Source organism: Anser cygnoides, chromosome 3, assembly GCF_040182565.1.
Source record: "Anser cygnoides isolate HZ-2024a breed goose chromosome 3, Taihu_goose_T2T_genome, whole genome shotgun sequence".
Classification (NCBI taxonomy): domain Eukaryota; kingdom Metazoa; phylum Chordata; class Aves; order Anseriformes; family Anatidae; genus Anser; species Anser cygnoides.
Genome location: NC_089875.1, coordinates 81,206,868 through 81,229,344, shown reverse-complemented (window position 1 = coordinate 81,229,344; position 22,477 = coordinate 81,206,868). Strand labels below are relative to the sequence as shown.

At 35.3% G+C, this 22,477-nt stretch overlaps 1 protein-coding gene across 8 annotated transcripts in view; it reads right to left on the bottom strand.

Annotated features, from left to right (window-relative positions):
* EPHA7 (EPH receptor A7) overlaps window positions 1-22,477 on the bottom strand; it is a 169,549-nt gene that overhangs the window by 86,951 nt on the left and 60,121 nt on the right. The window contains exon 6 of one of the 8 annotated variants that reach the window (XM_066994514.1): window positions 16,574-16,697. The exons of the other annotated variants lie outside the window; for them this stretch is intronic. Coding sequence (XP_066850615.1) covers window positions 16,606-16,697 — 92 coding nt within the window. The 3' untranslated portion in view covers window positions 16,574-16,605. Of the gene's footprint in view, window positions 1-16,573; window positions 16,698-22,477 lie in introns of those variants that run through there. 8 annotated transcript variants of the gene reach the window in all.

The following is a 22,477-nucleotide window of genomic DNA, read 5'->3' as shown; positions in this document are numbered from 1 at the left end:
CAATAAAACTGATTCTTGAAGAACACCAGGAAGAAGAACAGAAAGGCAGTCTGCCCTGACTACTTGTTGAATGTGTTCATCTGGGAAGAATGCCAATCATTTTACTGAATTACTTTGGATCCTGCTACTTCTCTCAAGCAAGAAAGTATTGTCTTGTGATCAACCATGTTAAATGACTCATATGTCTAAAGGGACGAGAATAAATGTCTGTCCTCTCTCCACTGGCAGGAGTAGATTGCCTATTACACATGACACTATAGCCGTTTTTTGCCCTGGTTTAAATTCAGATTTTGCTGGATCTAGGATTTTATCTTAATTTAGGTAATGCAGCTGGCCTTTGGCTAGCTTCTCTATGAGCCTGCAAAGAGTTTCACAATTATTCTGTCTGTATATCAGGACAGACAAAAAGAGATGATTACAGTTAGCTCTAGGGTGAAATGTGGAAACTGTTATAAAGCACATGGAAATGCTATACAAAGGTTTCAGACAGGAAATGAATAGCTAATCCAACTGAAGCTACAGGGAGAATGAGAGGGATGTGAGACATAATTATTCAAACTGGAATTTGTTCAGAACACTGAGGTTAACACCTCTCCTCCTGCAAATTGTGTCAAGGCTATAGCTGACAGGACTTCAGGTTTTTATTTCATTTGAATAGGAACAAATCCAACCACAAAATTCTTTTTCCTACAAGGGACAATGGGTTCAGTATACTGCAGTAAGAAAGAACTATCTTCTGAATCATCCTTAGCACTTCTTTCAACATCTGGATCTCACTGCAGGTATCCCATTCAAGTAGTTACTCAGCATAACCTTATGTTATGTTAACCTGTTTGATAAGTGGAAAGAAACAGCTTAAAGATGTATAACTACAATGAGCATGAGTCAAATAACCATATAATTTAATCCTGACAGCTAACTAGCTAAATAAATAAAAAGTGAACTAAATAGTTCACTAAATAGTGAACTAAACATTGGAGAATACACCCCAGAAAATTTCTAGGTTGTTTCTTTAAGCTGAAATAGAAGCAATAAGTAGACGAATGCAGATTATTAAAACTCATATAAATATACAGTCACACATATATAAATAATCAATTTTATGATGTTCAAAAGCTGTACAAAAACTACTATATTTTTGTGGGATTTTGCTGATCTTTCAAGAATGACAGATCAATCTGTTAAAGGAAGAAAAATGGATTGAAAACCCACAATATTTTAAAAGGTAATTCCTTTCAAGCTCAACCTTTTTGACACATTAATTATGAGCAGCAACGGAGAACTCCATTTCGTTTTCTATTTAAGCTTTAATAATGATATATAATTAAAAAATGTACATAAGCAACTGGTATTAACATCCACATTTTTTCAGAAGTAGCCTCTACTTTTCAATTCTGTGTTTTTTGTGTCTAAAATCATGGTTTCAGAGATGCTAATTGTTTACATGTCCAATGGCACTTCAGCTTTACGGTAACTACCCTTGCCAAGAACTCTGGCTGGTGTCTGCTCTGTTGCATCCCTGAAGCCTGACGGATTCAACTCAGTGCAAAGTGAACGTGTTTCCTATTGCCACAGTTTCCTGCCTAAGCTTTTGAAAGGAACAATTCCCCACAGATCACTGTGGAATATCAGGCCATGGGCATTAGTCAGTGGGTATCCAGCACCAGAAACATTCAGAGAACACACATTTTAAAACATTGGTTGTATTTCAACGCCAACAGGCAATTATGTCATGACATCTGCACCCTTACAGACCCTCCTCCGGGGGCTTCACGACATAGAATAAGTTTATGACCCGCTGCAAAATACCTCCTTATAATGGCATTCGAAACTTCATTTTAGCACCTTGATTACGAATGACATGCTGCTTGTTTCATTCCCGTTAAGGTGCTGAGTCATTAGCAGCACAACATATAAAGGTAGAAACTTTTCAGATGTTAGATACATAACATTAAAAAACTAAGACAAACATAGTCTTCCAAAGAGTACCTTACATTTAAAGATAGTACAAAGGACTATGCTATTCTTATTATATGTAACAGAAAATCATCTAGTTCCTATGCAATACAGAGTAAGGCAAAACTTGTTTACAATGCATTATAAGAATGAGTTACTATTAAGGACAATAATTTTTTCTGATGATTTTAGGGCTACAAAGATGGTGAAGAGGGGAAGACATATGAGGAGTGGCTGAAATCATTTGGTTTGTTCAGCCTGGAGAAGAGTAGACTGAGGGGAGGCCTCATGGTGGCCTGCAGCTTCCTCATGAGGGGAGCGGAGGGGCAGGCTCTGAGCTCTGCTCTCTGGGGACAGCGACAGAACCCGAGGGAACATGATACTAAATCATTAATGGGTTAATATAAACATTAAATAAATAAATAAATAAAATTAAATCTTCTAACTTTAGTACCACTCTAAAGTAGTATTTTGGAGTACTCCTTTTACTGACTAAAACATAATCAAATGATTTGTCCTCCTACACATTATAAAAAAAGCAGTGTTTTGGTTAAAAATGGTTAAGTCAGAATACTGTCAAATATATTTGTAGTATCATTGATGCAGAATTTACAGATTCTTAAAAGTTAACAAATAAAACATTCATTTAAAACAAAGAAACCGGTGATAAGCCCTTGCTCTCCTTCTAAATTTATGCTATCCAATAAAACAACACAGACTCTATGCTTTATCACTTCTGACATCAATATTAAAACAGCTACACAAACTGCCATCATTGCTTATACATCTTTTCCATCTGTTTCAATGAGAACAGTGTCCCCCTTGTTTTTTGCCCTACAAGTAGCTATTTCATCATCTCCAGTTCACATACCATTTTCTAAACTTCTGCAATCTCAACAAAAAGATTTTGCTTTTCTATGCCTAACCTCTTTTAAGCAATAAAAAATTCCCCCATCAAATTACAGATGAAACATTTCTGAGAAACCAGAGAACATAACAAAATAGAAAGTATTTTCCTAATTAAAAATGTGGAAGTGGAAGGGTACTTTGGGATCACTGTGTCCGTTTACCTGCCATCTCAGTCAACCACCTGGTATAATTCCTTCCAAAAGAATGACTAAGCTCCATCTTAAAATCAAATTATATCTCCCACTACTCCCATCAAAAGACTGCTCCAGTATCTCCCTGCTCTGATAGTTAGAAAACTTACAATTTCCAGCCTAAATATCTCATGTTACTAAATCAACCACTTGCTTTTACTAGTCATTTAATTAAGTTGGCATTTCATTCGTGATTTTTCCCCACATTCCCTCTCAGTGGATTTGATGGGGTCTGAATGGGGTCTGAATAGTAATCAGATGGGGTTTCAGATGGAGTGTGAATAGTAATCTGTGGCAGCAAGGAGTTTCCCTTTGCTGTTCCTGTTGAATCTGTCACTTGAAAGAAGGGTAAGAACAGGGGAGGAATAAAATTAGGCACTGCACATAAACATGATTCTGTGGCCTAAAAATTAGGGTATTCCTAGAGAAAGGATGAATGAAACACAGTTAAACTAATTAGTTAAAGATGGGAACCAAACCTGACTCCCATATCACAGGCTACAAAATAAGACAGGAGGAGCATTTGTGACCCATAACACCTCATTAACAAAAGGCTGGGCCTGATCTTTTCTCTAAAAGAGCATGGATACTGGCACACTCACCTCTGAACAGTTTTTTTTGGCTCTCAGTATATGCCAATGACCAATTAAAGGCAGAAGGAAATGAATTATGTTAGTTTTCAACAAACTAACTTCAACAGCTTTTCTTCCAGCATGTTTCTTCTGAACACTACTCCTGAGACACCTGACTTTCTACACGCACCACAAACAGGGAGCTGAGGGTGAAAATTAATATTATTTTTATTCCCTCCTAAATATGGGCTACTGATAAAACATTCCTATTCTCCCCTGTGCTCAAAACAACACTCCCATTGTTTCCTTTACATGAGATCTAGGAACCGTGCAACCACACTAAAGAGTAGCAGGAAACTATTCCCTTGCCTTCTGAACACTCGTGCCTGCATTATGAGTGCAGGACTCAGCACTCAGATCATTTCAAGCACTCTGTGTCTTTTCTTTTTCACCTATGTAATGGAGCTAATTAGTACTTTTATGTAGAATTAAACTACCTCTTTGAGGTTTCTCCAGGCTGTCACGGGCTCACAGGGCTGAAGAAGCGCAGTAAAGATCATCTTTGGGGAGTCCATGTTGTACCCACGCTGAAGACTAAGTTTTATTTTCTATGTGGCTAACCTTGGACTTCTCATAACCAAAGAATTCTGTCAAACTTTAAAATATAAATGATTTCATACTTCTTAAGTAAAATCTAAGCAAATTATTTTGTGAAATTCAATCTAAAGTATAAATATCCATTAAAAACAAACAAACAAACAAACAAACAAACAAACCACAACTGATCTGTAGTCAAATGCCATTAATCAACCCATTACCAAGCCTCTGGTTTCAAGTTTCTCTTTATTTTTCAAAGAGCAATGGAAGACAGTAATGCAAGAACAAAAATACAGCAGCTAATGCCACAAAAGTGAAGAAGTTACTTTCAACTCTTATGAGTCTGAGCCTCATCTATTTTATTTTTTCACAGGTAATCTCCACAGATATTACACTATATTAAATCTGCACCACTGACATATTTATCTTGAGATTTTCTATGTATGCTCATGACAAGAAAAAAAAAAAAGAAAAAGAAAAAAAAAATTCCCCAAGATGTTTCATATGATGAGTACATGAGTAGTTTTTAATTCACAACCTTGTACCAAAGTCTAACTACTTGCATATTTTGCTGTAAGAGATTTGTCTGGTAGTACTTCAAATTTATAACCTATAATAATAATAATAATAATAATAAAGGCTTTTATCCAGTGTAAAACCTGTAATTACTTTACCTGTATTTTTTTTCTCTCTCTACCCTCCCCCCGCAATGGATTTAATAATATAATTAGTGTTGGTCACCTAACATGATCATTTCCCAAAAGGTCAAAATATACTTTATAATGGTAATTTTAGGTGTTCTTATTATGAAATTGCATTTGAGACAATTCAGTGCAATAATCTATAAATGAGCATAACAGATTTATGGCAGGTTTTCCTACACTAGCCTGCATTTCAGTGCAATATGTGGGCAGAAGAAACTGTGAGCAGTTTTATGTCCAAAATTTCTAGAGTAAAATATAACAATTATTATTCTGACTGGAAATGGATACAAATTATGGAAAAAACATAAAACCCTCAGAGAATTTCCATTAAAAAAAAGGTGAAACAAAAGATTCTCTGAGATTTTTAGTAGCTTGCATACATGCAAATAATAACTAGTGATGTCTATGAAGTCATAAATAATATTGTCAAACAGAAAATATTTGTAGTTGAACAGATAAGTCAGAAGTGGTATCACCTACTCACTTCAAGGTTAAAAGAGTACTGCAAATCCATATAGGTCCCTGATGATCGAGGTAGGATTAACATATTTTCACCTTCCCTAATAGAACTGCTTTGGTACAAAATACATTGTTCTGTGCTGTCATGATGTATGGCTCACATTTAGAAATCTGACAGTTTAGGAGTGCATTATGGAATTACATTAAACTGAATACATTTTTGTGCTGCACAGGAGAAGATAAAGAGGCTCCAATTTCTGTCTTCTTTTTTAAAAATAATGGTTTTGCTCTATTTTCTTACTACAATGGTGTAAAAAAAAAACAAAACACTGTAGTATTTACTGGACTAGTAAGTTCTATTCTCTCTGTTTCAAAAAACATGTGGAAGATGTAACTCTATTCCATACAAATCCTAACTGCTTTACAAGAATATGAACTATATTAATTGATAGTGGTGTCAGCTAAAACCCTTATTTATAAGAGCAATAACATTAATTTTGAAAACCTTTGGAATTTGACTTGTAAGTGAATTGCAATGTTTTAACTTCTACGCAATATTAATGAGTTAAGTGATTGTAAAATGCCAAGAAAAGAGGGAGAAGAGAAGGGGCAAGGAGAAGGGCTGGAGAAGGGAAAGGAAAGAAGATTAGAAAAAAAACATCGAAACTTCAGGTTAGACCATATATGGGTAAGGATTCCTTAGTCCTATGGTGACAGGATAGTGCAAAGTTGGCCATAAATCTCTGGAATGTGTAGACAAGGAATTCATTTAATAACTTTATCCATTCTTGATAGTTCTGCCTTTGCTCATCATCACATGGGGTTGTGGGAAACTGTGCTCAGTGTTTGTCTCTAAAATTTACTCTGTGGTAGCCACTTTTATTAAAGGTTTGAATTTGCTGAATGTCTACAGTTTTATTTCTGGACTACGACTGACTTTATTCCAAAGCTGTATTCCTAATGAAAAATAAAAATAACAAAATTGGTCCCCACAATTTAGTATTGTCAGTTGTCCTTTGCACATATTTTTGTTTGATCTTAGAAAACCATCAGATTTAAAATTGTTTACCCCAGAGCAATTACAACAAAAGCTAAAAATCATATGCCCATATTTTTGAACAACCTCTTGAGCTTTAATGGTGTTGTGATGTGGCAGAAAGGTGACACCTAAGTTTTGGAACACTGTCAGTATAAAAAAAATCCTAAGGTATTTTTACACAAAGATATAGAGCAATGGTGCTGGTTTCCATAAAATCATTTCTCTCATTTGGAGTTGTGGGGTGACATAAAATATGAGCCATGAAAGAGAACTTTAATGTGACCAGTCTTGTTATTTTCGAGTACTATGTGAGCAGCTTATTAACTGCAACAAGAACAGATCTTCCCAGGTGCAATTAGGCAATGGAGGAATGCATCAATATTACAGTTTAAAACCTGCTATATTAAAGACCTGCTTTTGTCCCATGGGATACTTATCTAGAACATTGCATAAGGAATCATAAGGATTAGGTTGCCAATAAAATGTCATAATGATTAGTGATTAAAAGCAAAGTTCCAGCAAGAACAAACTATTTCAGAAGGGTCACAATCTCAGGATTTTTAAATAAACGTATATTGTTAAAATATCCTTAAGGGCTAATCCTGCTATCTGCTCACTGAATCCTCCAGCCAAACTCCACAAGACCCAAGTTTTCTTAAAAAGCTGTTGATATACTGTACTAGTCCTGTTTACAATCTCTCTTTCATTACAGTTCCCAGGGAAAACATAGAGGGACAAAAAAAGTCTGTCAAGGGAAGTTTACAGGTATTCCGGTCAAGAAGAATTTAGCCATTTCTGAACAAAGAAGACTAGCAGCTCTAGATTAACATGAAAAGAAGCGTTTAATTCCATTATACATTATAACAAGAAAAAAAAAAAAGCAGGAAGATTAATAACTTCAACCTATCTTAGCACTTCTATAGCCACTAGCAAAATAGTATCTATACACAAATGGATTTTTCTTCACAATGCTCCTTTGATGCAAGGAAGTCCCATTATCCTCATTCTTCTCAAGAAGAACAGCAGCATGAAGAGATTAAGTCATTTATCCAAAGTAACACAAGACGCCTATGGGACTGACTGTGTAATTTATCATGGATCTCCAGAGCCCCAGTCTAGTGCCTTAACCAGTAGACCATTCTTTGTCTCAACTGACAAAGCTGCTGTACATTACCTTAAATGACCTTTCAAAATGGCTATTTTGTACATGCTTTTTGCTCTGTCAGCATTCTAAAAGTTGTTAAAGCCACAGTCTTGAAGAAAGACTAATTAAGCACCCTGTACCTTGTCTCAACATCAGTTGTGACACTGGAGAACACAAATACTTTTCAGACCAAATATTGTATTTCTCTTCAAAGTTAGCAGCAAAGCTAAAGCTTGGCAGCTGGCAAAGATCCTTCATGCTCTGCAAATGACCATACTTTAATAAAGTTCTTTTGAGTTTTCTTTTTTAAGGCTTTTTATGTTCCTGTGACTGAAAACAGTTACTATAATAGCATTATGGAAATCTAAATATACATGTCAGGAACCATTACTTGAGTACTAAAATATGTTCTTTCCTGGCAAACTGCAAGCAAAACTAAAGAGATCAGTTTATCATTTAGTAAAGCTGCAGGAAAAAAAAAAAAAAAGTTGATTTTTTTCTTTTTATATGTATGAGACTGGCAATCATTCTAGGACACTGGGTCACAAATTAATTAAAATATGGTATTTAAGGAATAAACTACTGAAGTAGTTTATTCTTTCTTTATCCAGAGAATATGTACAATTACAAATTCTCTCTGGTGGTACATCAGCAATGTAAAATTCTCCAGCTACTGCATTCACCTGAAGGGATCATTACCAGGAGTGAAAAGTTTACTAGGTCACACTCCTTTTATCTTACCTTCTCTTTTGAGTGACTTCCAAAAGCACTGCTTATGATGATGTTTATGAAAAAGAAAATGAACTGAGATCATCATTTAAATTCCACACAGTTCACAAACAACTGTCATATGGTAACAATTTTTGGTCACTGCTTGGGTTGACTGAATTTGAATTAGTGACCTAAAGGTGAAAGTTTCTGGGTTCCAGAATCAATCTCCATACTGTTCATTGTCTTCATTTTCTGAAGTTCAAAGTGGTAGAAGCGAGACTTATATGGCCTCTGCTTTTCATCTAGTTAAATATTTTCAGATTTTTTTCTCTTAAAATATTTCTAAGCATAAGACACAAATATACTAAATTTTCTCATATGTGGAAAACTTACAATCAAATTAATAATAACAATTATTATTATTATTATCATCATTATCATCATTATTATTATTATCGATAACACTCCATTAAATATGAAAGCAAATTTTCTGGTGGGTAATCAAATTTTGATATTAAAGAAGTCCTGCAAACAGTAAAGAAGAAGCAGTGCTACAACTTCAATACTGCCTTTGTAAAACTGCTTATTTTAAGAGGTTTTAGTAAGGATATTAAGGATATCAAGCAGCTTGTTTTGGCTAACTTAAAATGATGACAAGAAAGAAAAATCTTGCTATCTTAAGATTTCATAATTTCCTTTACAAATTTCATACTTTCTTAATTCTATTGGAAAACATTTTTCTAATTCAACAAATCTGTTCTGTACTCAATAAATGAACCTTAAATAAAGCGCACATTCTTATCAGCTTCTGCTGTAGAGTACGTTTATTTCCATAGTCTAGGAAATGGACCTGTGAAAATTCACATGGAATTCTCAAGTGTATTTGAGGTAAGATGTTTCTGTCAAAACCTTTGTAAAATTTAACCTGTAAAAAATGTTCTTTGCTGGGTGGAAAGGGAATTGAGAGGAAACAGAGGAGATAAGACACTTTCACAAAAATTGCAAAGCAAGTTCAAAAATAGACATAGTATGTCTAAAGCATAGGCAACTGAATGAAACATTCTCACTACAGTATTATTTATTTTCACTCATGGAGACAGTTTTTGTTCAGCTTTCCAAATACCTTAACTCTTTACCATTTTTAATGAGACAGGCATGAGAAAAAATAATAACAACTTCTACAAATTTATTACCAGGATATTTAATCTGCTGATTCAAAAGTACATTTTTAAAGGTCTGTCTTTCACCCACAGAGCAATGAAACACAAACCTGAACGCAATTGCAAATTCCTGTTCTGATATTGGGAGGAATGCATCAGCTTTACAAAGAAACTTTGGCATAAAGAGTTCATACTGTAAAAGCTATACATTTTTCAAGAGTGAAAAATTATTTTTGTTACCTAGTTTCACAATATGGTAACTATTTCTTCAGAGACTGATTGACTTTTATGATCTTTGCTATTTTATCATTGTATTATCCACCATTTTCTACCAGTGCCCATTCCTGCTCTACATTGTGCAAATCTTAGCTGTGGCAAGCAAAGCAATCAGACCACAACATAAAAAAATAAAAAGGGACCCACGATTTGTTTCATGGCCTATTTGGTTTAAAAACAAACCCAATGCCCGTTCAAGCACATATAATTCAGAAGGCCTGCCTGCCAGCAATAAAGACTGAAATTGGATACTTTGTGAGATTAATTACCTAGATAGGGCATGATAATGCTAGTCAAATGGGAAGGTAATTAAAGTGCACCTTCCATGAAAATTATTCATTGCTGATGGATCAGGTGACAGATAAATCAAAAGGCACTTAAAAAAAGCTACAGGTTAACTTGTGGAAGGCCTTTCCTCCCTGCCAGTTGCAACAACTATGGCTGTTGAGTGCAGCTCCACGGTGTCGTTCCCATCCTAAGACAAAAGGCAGGACTGTAATGCAGCCTCTGAGAAAGAGGAACCCTTAGAGAAGTTATCAGCATTGTGCCTGCAGACAAAGGGTCAGCTAGAGTGGAACCAGTCAGCTGGCACTTTTCGGATTACAAGAACTCTCTGCTTGTATCCCATAAAGGAGTATTGCAACCGTAAAAGGCAGCAAGTGATGAATTAATAAGTTGACTAGTCCCCTGGGTGCAATCCTTATAAATGGAGGACATGCTGCGGTAATCAAACGGGGTTATAAATTGTGTACATTGAATGGCACAAAATACGTCTCACTTCATCACCATTAAGTCAAGACTTCCTGAATTTGTCATTAACTCTTTAACTTCAATATATTTATTTAAACAGTAAAAGTAAGAGAAAGAGCTTACAATAACAAAAGGGCAACTGATACTACCCAGTGGGATATACAGTCTAATGGAGATCAGTGACTCTTTATAAAGCGACAGGGGTCAAACTGCACTCCTTTTACACCAAAGGTGCCCTTGAGATGTACTGATTAAGTTGAAAACATTCAACTAAATGCATTTCTGAACACAGAAAAAAAAGAGGATCAAGTCAGATTTTATTGCTTGCTTGTGCAAATTTCTAAGCATTTGTTCCCTAATTGAAAAAAAAAAATTTTACATGAGTAAGTATTTCTCAGATTTTAGAGGAAATGTCAAAACTATCTTTCTTTGGATGTAAAATTTGATGATTAAAATGTGCGAAAATGAATAACTGAATAATTACCTTCTTATCTCAATGGATTTTTGAGATCACAACTCTTTAGGTTGTGATCTAACTTTTCAGTGGAAGTTAAATGAAAAGAAAATTTATTCTATCCTTTTCTTTATTTTAAAGGCAGAAAATAGCCATTTTGAAGGCCTTAGAAGCCTACCAGGTTTAAAGAAAAACCTAAAACTGCCTTTGAGTCAGAGCACAAATAAGCAAGAAGACCTTTGAAATCCTTTACTTAATTTCTTCTCTCCAAAATATAATTAAGGTTTTCCCAGATTTTGAAACAACAATTCTGCATGTTTCATAAATAACTTCTAAACTATTTTTTGTGTCCTCTGATTTTTTTTCCCTTCCCTAGGCCTCATAGCAAGTTGTTGAAATGAAAATTTAAATGAATACTGAAAACTAATGTAAACTTTGAAAATATGAAGTCCAAACCAAAACCCTTTTTGTATATCCAATGTTAAACCATAAACAAATTTCAAAACAGAATTTGTGGCACTGAGCATTACTATTCCCAATCTGCATAAGTATTCTGTATTCACAGGAGTCTATAAGAAAAGAGGCTTGGTAACCATTCACTATCTTCACCATACTTGGCAGCTGTGGTGTTTCCCCCAGGAAAGTAGTTTTTGCTGATTTTGTGCATAGTTTTGTCACTTTAAGATTAGCCTATTACAGTACTTTCCAAGAAGTTAAATTTTATAGACCTCTTAATCTATAAATACAGCTCAGTAAACTTAGTGAGCTTAAACTATTAAACTAAACTGTGGTAGAGTTGAGGATGGGGTATACACACATGTTTGCTCATGCTGTTAGTTCATTAGCATGGTTAGCCTGTTGGGCACGGATTTAGTTTAGCTGCCTCCCTGCTAGGCAATGTTCAGACACGAGTCTACAATTAGAATGGGCCGAGATTCTTCCCTGGTGGGAAACCTCAATGTAGACACACAGTTTGGGGAGATAAACAGGTATAACTTTGCAAGCATTAGCCCTGACCATGGACCCTGGCCTTATTTGTGTGGGCATAGCTTTTGTAAACAGGGAATGCATGATGCTTTAGGGTTTCACTGCCTGTCTGCTAGTATCCAAGGAGCATTTGAGCTCTTGGTTTTGATTTATAAATGGCTAAGCAGGATGAGACTTTTCTGACTGAGAGATCACCTCCATCCTTTACTTCTCCTGTAGTCAGCAAAGGTGCGAAAGGTAGTTTCCTCTTTGGCATCTAGAAATTACTCTCTAAAGCATCACAACCGCGATAATATTCTGGGAGCCTGAGGTACCTTCTAGGGCAAAGGTTGAAAAACTGCTCCCAGGAGGATGGTGAAGGAGTTCACTTACTCTAATTTATTGCTCATGGAAGGTTATCTGTTTGTAATTATTCTGTGCCACTGCACGGCTCAGCTAATTTATTGCCTACACAAATGTATATAATGCTGATGGGTGGTCATCACTGCATTATTGTAGGTAAGATAAACTGTAAGGCACCTGCAGCCCACCTAATGGAGGCTCTTAACTGCTATTAAAGTAGAAAGAAAGCATAGAATAAATAATTTACATTTTTGAAACTTTTTAACATTAGTGCTGTAAACTGTAATCAAATGAAATAACCCTAAAGACACACCTGTACGTGCATATCCTCACTAAATATCTCAGCTAATTCTGCCAATGGTAAAAAAGCTTCAAACAGTCTTAGTAACTTGAATTACTATTAGAACTAGCAAACTATTTTTTAAGGAGTCTTAAAATCCTGAAGACAATAAATTATATTTTAATGTACTTGTTAAGTATTTTATTGAAAATAAAAAGAATCATGTAAATATTTACTGTTAACACTGTGGCAGAAATTAACATTTGCATATATGGGGGCAGGAGGAAGGGGGCATTCATGGCATTTTACTTTTGGCAGTTAATTTAGGTGACTAAATAGGGAAGGTAATCTAAAGCTTCCTCTGTAATTAAGGATGAGTCAATGCACAATTCCTAAATTTGGCTTCTGTTCCAAATCACTCCCTAAAGAAACCTATCAATCTCCACTGATTACAACAATGTAAATATCCACCAAAGATTTAAATGCTAATGTTTAATGCCAACATCAAAGAGCAGAATGTTTAGTCCTAAAATGTTTCATGAGATTAAATCTACACAATATAAAGAACAATGACAGGTTTCCCTTTTCATTGCTAGTTAAGCTGCAATACAAATACTTAGAACTAAGGGTGAAATTCTGATTTCAGCTACACAGGGGAATATTTGGAATAATTCCACAGGAGGTCCACAGAGACAGATCATTAGAGCATTGGCTCTGAAATATTACCACTGAATTCCTCATTTCACAGGCTTGATTAGAGACTCTATGAACTTAAATAGACTCTTTAGCAAAGTAAATGGCATTTCTCCACATAAGCATCCGAGTTTACTGGCTCTGAATCTGGCCTGCTGACTCAGCTGCTACTATGAAAAGAGCTTGGGTGCTATGAAGAAAAATGAGCACTCTGTGACACAGTAGGAAATGCGGTACTCAAAAAGGAGAAACACTTAGATGACAGAGACTATCAGAAGGAGAGATGCTAGACACATCCATCAGCAAGTCTGAGAAAGAAGATACAGAAACTTGAGGGTCTGCTTCTGTAAATGCAAACATGAGTGGAAACTCTGGATTCAGTGGACAATCCTGTACAACTATGAACTGTTGAAGCATAGGTGAAAGTTTAGGAGAGCCATTCTTAAAAAGAAAAGCTATGAATAACAATGGCAGGACCTGTTCTTACAGGTCAGTTCAGAGGAAGTGAGATCTGGCTTAAAAAGTCTGGAAAATACAGTAGAAGAAAGAGAAATTAACAAAAATAAGCTGCAAATATGCATATATATGTGTATGTGCATCTCCTCCTCTTATCCTCTGTCTTGTTGTGCTTTTACATAGCTGAAAGAAGATGGAAGAAAGATAAGAAACACCCCATTTTGCACTTTTCAGAATTCTTTCATTAACATTAGAAAATTCCAGCAGTTTTGTGAATAATTTTCTTACAGTTTTCTGTGTTTCAAGTGGATTCACTTACATCCGATACAGGATTTATCTCATTCAGTATGGTACAGGTCTTCACTGGACTGCTAACTTCATGTAGGAGTCTAAGATTTCTACCGTTCTGTCAAACGTAGTTAAAAATGATCAAAAAATGTTGAAAGGAGATGAAAGAAAATTTTCCAAAGAGATACACAGATAGCACACTCACACAGCCTGGTCTCTTTAGGAAACTGAATTAAAAATAGCCTTTTCTATATTAGCATGAATACTAAAATGGCCTAAGTCATATGAATTATCCTGCTTGCTGTGTAGATTATCCTGAAAATTTAAGAGTACAGATGAAAAATCAGCAAGTTTGGGGGTTTAAATTACAGCTGTCATTTAAGCCTGCTTTATTTTGTAGGTTGCTATCACAGTCTTAACAAACTACCTTCTGGAAACATAAAATGCAGTTTGTTATAAGCTTGAATTTAGGACATTTATATCGGTTGAACAATAAGAAGATTTCTGTGTCATTTTCATGAACATGATTTAGTTGACTTATGTTCACAGGCAGACATAGTTATGTAACACATAGCTCAGACAAATGGCTCTGTTCTTTATCTTCTCTATTCTACTGTAGTTAATGACCAAATATTGTTAAAAATTGGGACACTAATTATCTGATGTCGACATGTTATGGATAATTAAGAACTGCTCACTCTGAAGCCACGCTAATTGTTTTTCACAGGTCTCCTTCTCTTGTCCTTGTGTCCTCAACAAGGCAAGCAGCTACAGGTTTGTGCGTACATCTCTGTCACGTACTTTGTCACAGAACATACATCATCCTTTCTGGCTCATCCCCGATTAATTTTGCTGGCTTGCAGCAATTATCTCTCCCTTTGTGACTGACCTCCTGGTAAATGGAGTGCATGATAGCTGGGCAATTTTTTCCTGTGTAGTTTACCACTTAATTGATCCTTGTTGGCTGCCCACAGTAGCATATACTAAACTTAAGTCATAAAATGGTTGAAATTGAGAGAAAGTGGTTACCATGTTTTAACAATTGTAGTTGACAGCTGTAAAAATCAGATCTTGATAACATTCTCTCATTTACCCTATTACTTGGATCAGTTGGTTAAAGCTGTTAATGATCCGCTTGGATCAATGTCTTTTGCTTGTAGCTATAATTTACTGCATTGGTGGATTAGTACAGGTGTTTTCATAGATAGCTCTGCATCATTCCACCAGACTGCTGTCTGCATCAAATTTGCTTCCATTCATCACTAACAAAGCAAAGAAAAAAATAATCAGCATCTCCTATCTTAACGTTAACTATTGAACTGAGGACAACATTTTTATTGTAGTCAATTTGCAGGCTTCAACCATGGTTTCCTCAGTAAATTGCCCTAAGAATTTCCTCTAGAAATAGATACTATGATATATTTTGACTATACTAGTAAAGAACTACAAAAATGCCAAACTGCACAAAACAATTCATAAATTAAAGAGTAGTAGATATAACTGTTCAATTAGGAACATACCCATGGAGCCAGGGCTGTTTGTATCACAAGCAAAGCCAAAGAAACTACGCAGGTCAGCAAAATGTCAGAGATGGCAAAAATTGTCTAGTCGTACTAATTTCTGGGACTATTCCAGAACCTGGAGAATCTGCTGCTGCCCGTGGAGATGTCATCACTGGTAAGTCAGCAATGGCTATCACTATTATGTCTTCTCTTCTTACTACCCCACTAGCATTAGGAGGATCAAGCCCAGCTCTTCATGGACCTTTACTTTGCTCTAGCTTTCCAGACAAGCTTGGCTATCTTCACCCTTGCCTGCCAGAAGTGAACCACCCATTCTTGGGCTATCAGTACTCCCCAAAACAGCTGGAAGGCCGTGGACCAGAAATGAAAGATTTGTATTTTTTCACCTAATAGCCTGGTTAGCTAAAACTGTGTTTTTCTTCCTAAAATAAATAAATAAATAAATAAATAAATAAATAAATAAATAAATAAATAAATAAATAAATAAAGTAGGCTTGCTGGCATATGCAACAAATAAAAAGTAAGTAGCCGAATAAAATATGATTTGTCCTGAAAGAGCAGCAGCAGAATCTCTGACTATATTTCTAATGAGAACACATATATAAATCAGACTGGAAATATATTGTCTTAAAATGCTGGACAAATATACTTGGCGACTCTTGCTAGACAGTTAATTATGAGATTGAACCTCAACACTAAGTGGTGGACTGAACCTTGCTTTAAGCTCTTGATTTGAGACATTCACTGCCCCTTCACACAGCACGTTTTTGGCATACTAACTACACTAGCTGTGATAGATTCACCACAAAGATCTTTCAGCTATTAAATAGGCACCAATGTGAGTAATCTCTCCCATCTAGATAGAAGCTGCACACTTAGCTATTCTATCATTTAAGCTTAATGGAGAAACTTCTTTAGCTCTCCCTGTTATAAGCTGTATTCTCTCTTAAAGATTTCCACAGGAATCATTACAGTGGGCTGGCTCATTGCCATGCTGTCATCAAATGTTTCACTCTAGAGAGATGTTACAGTTGAAGAATTTTTTAATTTAGTACATACAAGCTCAATTAGCATTTCAGTTATGATGGCACTTATGTATTTGCAATAGCACCTTTCAATAGTGTTCATTTCTCATTGAAAAGCATCTGTGCACTTCAAGGATTTTGTTTGTTCTAGTGACAATGGGACTTGAATTCTTCAACAGGTCTGAAAGAAACCATCAAAGATTAGGAAATACAGGGTCAAAATATCTAATGTCTTATTTTGCAACAACTATGATCTTTGAATCCTTTGTATTCTTTCTAGGCGACATAAACAGATGAAACATCTTAATAAATTACACTACTGAAATACATTCTTAGAACTCTTGAGTACAGCGGTTTTTGTTAGATTAATTTAAGTAGTTTATATTATTCTGATGTACTGATATAATGATTTCAGTTTTGTTAATTGAAGGAGCTCAAAACTATTTTGTAAATACTGAAAAGCAAATCCTCACCATGCTTTTGTAAGGCAAGCTATTAGTATCACAGGCAAGCATCACTATTAGGTACAAATGAGAAAAAAGAACCTCCACCAAACAAACTAAAGACATTTCTGAGAACATTTATGACAGGATCAGAACAGGCTTTCCCTTTTGCCAGTTTCTCCACTGTACTTCTCCCCTATTCTTAGGCCTATATATAATCATCCTACTATTTTGCCTAACAGAAATTCCTAAGGAAATTCTAAAGTTTCAGAACAGATATTTACCTACTTCTCATAGTCATCAACATGAAATTATTTTGGAAAAGGAATGACATATTTGGCCAGTATACCAAATAAATAGCATTGCATTCATGAAATCCTACTGGTGGTGTTCAGCACTTAGATAGATACTTCATCCAGATATCATACTACAGTTAACTGGAAGTGGAAAAAGGAAGATCTGGAGATGCAGTTCTGCTGCCAAAATCAAATATGTGAAACCTTTCTTTGCACATGAGACAACTAGTTACACTAACTGTGTATCAGCATATATAATTGTATCGAGCAATTTCTTGTTTTTGAACTGCAGGTATCTTGAAAGTCTTTGAGTTAGTCCAGGTCTTTACAGAACTAACTGTATAATAAATTGCATTACACAAATTGCATAATAAAGCACAAGTACTGTTTAGCTCCCATTCAGTCTAAAAGGACCTACCACCATGAGATGCAATCTAACTATGGATGAAGGAAAGAAAAAGCAAAAGGCTAAAAACTCACCTAGCAGGAGTCAGAAGTAGAACTCTTATTTCACAAACCTTTCTTGAAACAGTCATAGAAAATGTGATGCTACCACACACATTTTTCTTTTCAGGATTAGGTTTAGATTTTCATCACTATTTTTAAAAAGACATTTGCAGTACCTGAGGGGATGTCCATCTGAGGAGATGTTCAGTATATATTTGTAACGTTAGAACAAAAAGTGTCTCCAAGTCTCCTGTTTCACCCTGGCAAACAAATCTCTCCTTTCTTTGGACAGATTGTACTTCATATCACTTTCTTCCTCAAGTACATAGTTACTTGTTTTGTAACTGGTGGAAGTCTGCTTTAGTAGCACGTTTGACTGTGATGACATAACCTGCTATTTCAATAGTTCAGTGCACAGGAAAGTAACAGCCCTGTGGCTGTTATGCTCCTCCCAGCAGGTTGTTACCAAACATTAAACATACCTAGCAACTTGATCTGTCTATACCTAAATCAGAGCTTGGGCTGTGTGAAGCTGAAGCTTTACTTTGTCTTCATGTAGCTGAAAGCTCTACTGTAGCTTCCTACTATGTTTATTTCTAAATATTGTAAAATTCACAGTCTCTAGTAGAACTCTCTTAGTATCTTGGCAAAAAATGATATCTGTTTCTAAAAAACTTTTATGGTACAGCTGTACAGGGGAGTTTTGATACCCATTTGAAAAACAAATTAAATCACATTTCTAGTATACTTGAATAAAAAATCAAATGTCATTCAGCCACAAACTGATGTGCAAAAACCTGCTACAGTCAGAGTCAAAATGTGATATGAAGTTTCATTTCAGGATGACAAAGTGCCCATTGCTTTGGTTCCTTTGTGTTCTGATAGAGCATAAGGTTCAAATCCTGCTCCTATTGAAGTCAATGACAAAACTTCCATTGACTTCAGCGGTGCAGGATCAGACCCTAAGCAACACAGCTAACATCTGTTTTCTTGCTTTCTCTCCTATCTTTCAGTGAAAAATATTAGAACAAATTAGAACTAAATATATTAGAAAACAGCAAATACTACCAATGGACTATTCTGTGGTAAGCTTTTTTTTTTAAGACATATTGCTTATTATTTAAAGTTTATATATCTATATATATACATATTACATATATGCATAAAATTGTCAAAACTATGTATCGTATATGCCATAGCTTATTATAGTCTATATAACAGTTTCCTTCTTTGTGAAAATCCTAAAAACCAAATAAATAATAATAAAATAGAACTAATCTTACAATAATGCCCAACCTAGCAATTCTACAGTATCTCTATAACCTTGTGGATTTCACTGCATTAAATATGACCTGATATAATCAGTGAATGAACAAATTGTTTTCACCAATCTGATGGTATTTGCTATACAGAGACTGGAACTCTTATTAAGTTTTTATCCATCAGCTTAATTCAGGCAAACTACCTCCTGTCAAAATATCTGCATTATTAGCCTAGGGTAATGTGATTTGAGACCAACAGACAGTCTTAGTACACAGAAATAAACCAATCCATTTTTGAAATGTATTAAAAGGACATATAAAAACTAGAGGAATAATAACTACCACATGTTCATTTTTACTTTAATTTTACCCTTTTAACTAGGTGGCCATGGAGTGCAGAACATTTACAGTAGAACTATGTTGTCTGCCTACCAGTCCAGAAAAAAGCTAAAATAGATTAGAATGTATCTTAAATATTATTAATAATAGGCACTGATATCTTTGTAGCTCCCATTAAATAAAGTTAGCAAAATGTAAGCTCAAAGAACCATCATTGTAACATATGTGTTTCTAAGAACCACAATTTAACACAAGTAGTTAGGAAAAATTAGCTTTAAAAATTGTCTTTCTATAGGAAATAAATACAGGAAAACGTTTGGTTAGAAAGAAAAGAAAAACATGATTTTTATAATTGGAGTTATTTTTAAATGAAGCAATGGTTTGGAGTATATATAGAGATAACGTAATCCTATCAATGTGGGAAAGCTGATCTGTGGTTGAAAGCTGGAAGATGAAGCATAGCTCAAAAAGTAGTCACTAGCAGGAAATCAAATGAAACCTGAAGCCAAAAGAAGTCCATTGAAATGGGAAAACATACCAACAGTATTCAGTTGAACACTGAAGCTATTTATAATAAGCCATCATGTACCTCCAGACATGATCATTGGATGGAAGGCATAGATGAAAGTAGATTAAAACAACATGGAGGCAAAATGGGCAGACACTACAACAGTCTGGGGAAAGGAGAAAAGTGAGACTAGCACTGAACAGTGAGGTCAAAGTGACCGGGAAAACCACAGGCATAAATCTTGATTGCTGCCTCTGCTTTAGCACATGGCTAAAGAAAAGTCAAGCTTAAGTGAGACTGACAGGGAACAGCAAGCAAACAGATGGTCAACAGTGTGGAGACTATGACAGAGGAGACTTTCAAAAATGCATAGAGATAATTGAGAGCTGAGGAAAATGAATACAGAAGCAAAGAAGAGAAAAATGATGAGCGGCAATGAGCAAAGGATAATCTGAGTACAGGGAAATTCAAAGCATCTCTCCTGTTCAGAAAGACTTTTGAAGTACCTAAGAAAAGCAGAACCCATCACATGCTTTCATTCATTTCTTCTTGCCATATAAATCACTTGTACTCCTGCTAATACGTGTGATTTTATAGCAGGTGATGTTTTTCTCTTCAAGTTGTTGGGATAATACAACTTTGAAAGATTCAGGTGTCTTGTTTGGTTTCTTGTTTTGTTTTGTTTTGCACATGTGTGAGATTTGGGATCTGCTTCTTGTAGGGAAAGGCCAGAAAATATGAACTCTAAGAGGTCAAAAAAAGGGAAAGGAAATCAGCATATACAAAATAAGTTGTTACTAAAAACAGTGATCTTAAGACTAAAGATTATGCTTCAATTATGGAATGAATCCATTTTTCTAACCATTTCAAGTTGTCAGCATTAAGTGCATCTGAAAGGGCAGCATGAGCTAACAGTGCTGTGGGGGACTTTTCTCTTGCTGTGAAGAAGCAAGCATTAGAAACTGTTCCCTGCATAAGGACAGAGAGCAGGCTTAGGAGCAGACATTTTAACTTTTGTTTGTCATGTTTGGTTACGGTAATAAGACATGATGAGTGTCTCCTTGGGTATGCTTTGATATGTTTTTTTCTTTCTAGTAAAGACAATTCTTTCAAATAAAGACAATTCAAACTGGCTCAGTATGGTTGTTTAAATTTTCTCAGACCCTGCTTAATGACAAGGTTCATCAAACCCATCTTAATCTTTTACAGAATCAGGGTAGGATGGAGGAATATCACCCCTTTCCAGAGACCAGTTCATTGTCTATTCAGTTTTCAGAGGAAAGGATGTAGAAAGATAGTTTTAAAAATGTATTATATTTGCAAATGTGTCAAGAGAAAAATTATACAATTATTACTGAAACATTTTTTCAGTATTTACAAGTGTGAGTGCCAAGATCTGACAAATATTCATTTGTTGTGAAACCTACACATTTCCCTTAGACTTTCGAGTGTTTTATGGAAGAACCGTGAAATTTGGAAATAAATTTGACAGATCAAAAGGAACTTCCAGTACCACCTGAAGATGAATATCCTAGCAGGGAAGTGGCAAATTTTATCTTCCATAAACAACCATTCAATAAGCTTGCAAAGGTTGTGTTTGTCAGCTGTTTGCCAGCTGCAGCTCTTCAGTACATCCCCCTGTTGTAACTAGGGCTTGGTCACATTTAAATCTGAATTCTATAAGGATGCAGGGGTTCACATATAGACCAGCTGCATTACTGGGATGACATCCTGTGTTCTTTATATGATGCTAGATGGGCAAGATATGAAATAAGATGGTTTACTCCTTGGGGACTTAGGGCACTTAATCTTTTGCCCCGATTCTCGCTCATTTTTTTTACGCTTTTGTCTAAAAAACTAAACAGCAACAACAAAACAAACAAAAACAAAAAAAATACAAAACAGTGAAACAAAAAGCCTCATGGTTCTTGGCTGCAGCATAAAAATATGCCATATGACAACTGATAGCCTAGTCACAAAGACTTTAACACAGGGAAATGAATAGTGGTAGTTCATATTTATGTACATGAGCAATGTGAAATGCTACCTTCCTACCTGTAGTCATTTTGTTATATTATTTTTACAAATACAAATAGGTGGTTTTTTGTTGTTGTTGTTGTTTTTATCAACCATCTGGTTCTTTTCTGTGACACGTTCCCTTTGTCACATCAGAAGCTTGTTATATGTAGGTGAAAAAACACTGGATATATCCCATAACCCCATTCTTTTATCAATAATTTCCTATTATCATTACAAAATTATTTGAACGTTGTGAATATGACCAGAAAGCATCAATTCAATTAAAACAAAACTACAAAGGGAAAATCTCACTGCAAGTCTCTGTGCAACTGGTGAACCTAGTAATTATATATAGCCACCTATTGTGCTAGCATAATAACATGTGAAGAAGGTTTAGTTAGACACATTTACACACATAAAAAGCAATATGGGCATAGAAAAACTCATTTTTGCCAAAACTATTGAACAGTCACATAGTAACAAATGAGAGCTGCATGAACTCTAGTTTACTTGGCTATAAATAAATCCAACATTTTCCTTCTCTCTGTGGTAAAATAAAATAGAAGCACAGAAGCATAACAGTCTCCTTTGAGCAACCAGTCTCTTTCTGTTCAATTATAGTCATCAATCTGTTCCACCTAAAATAT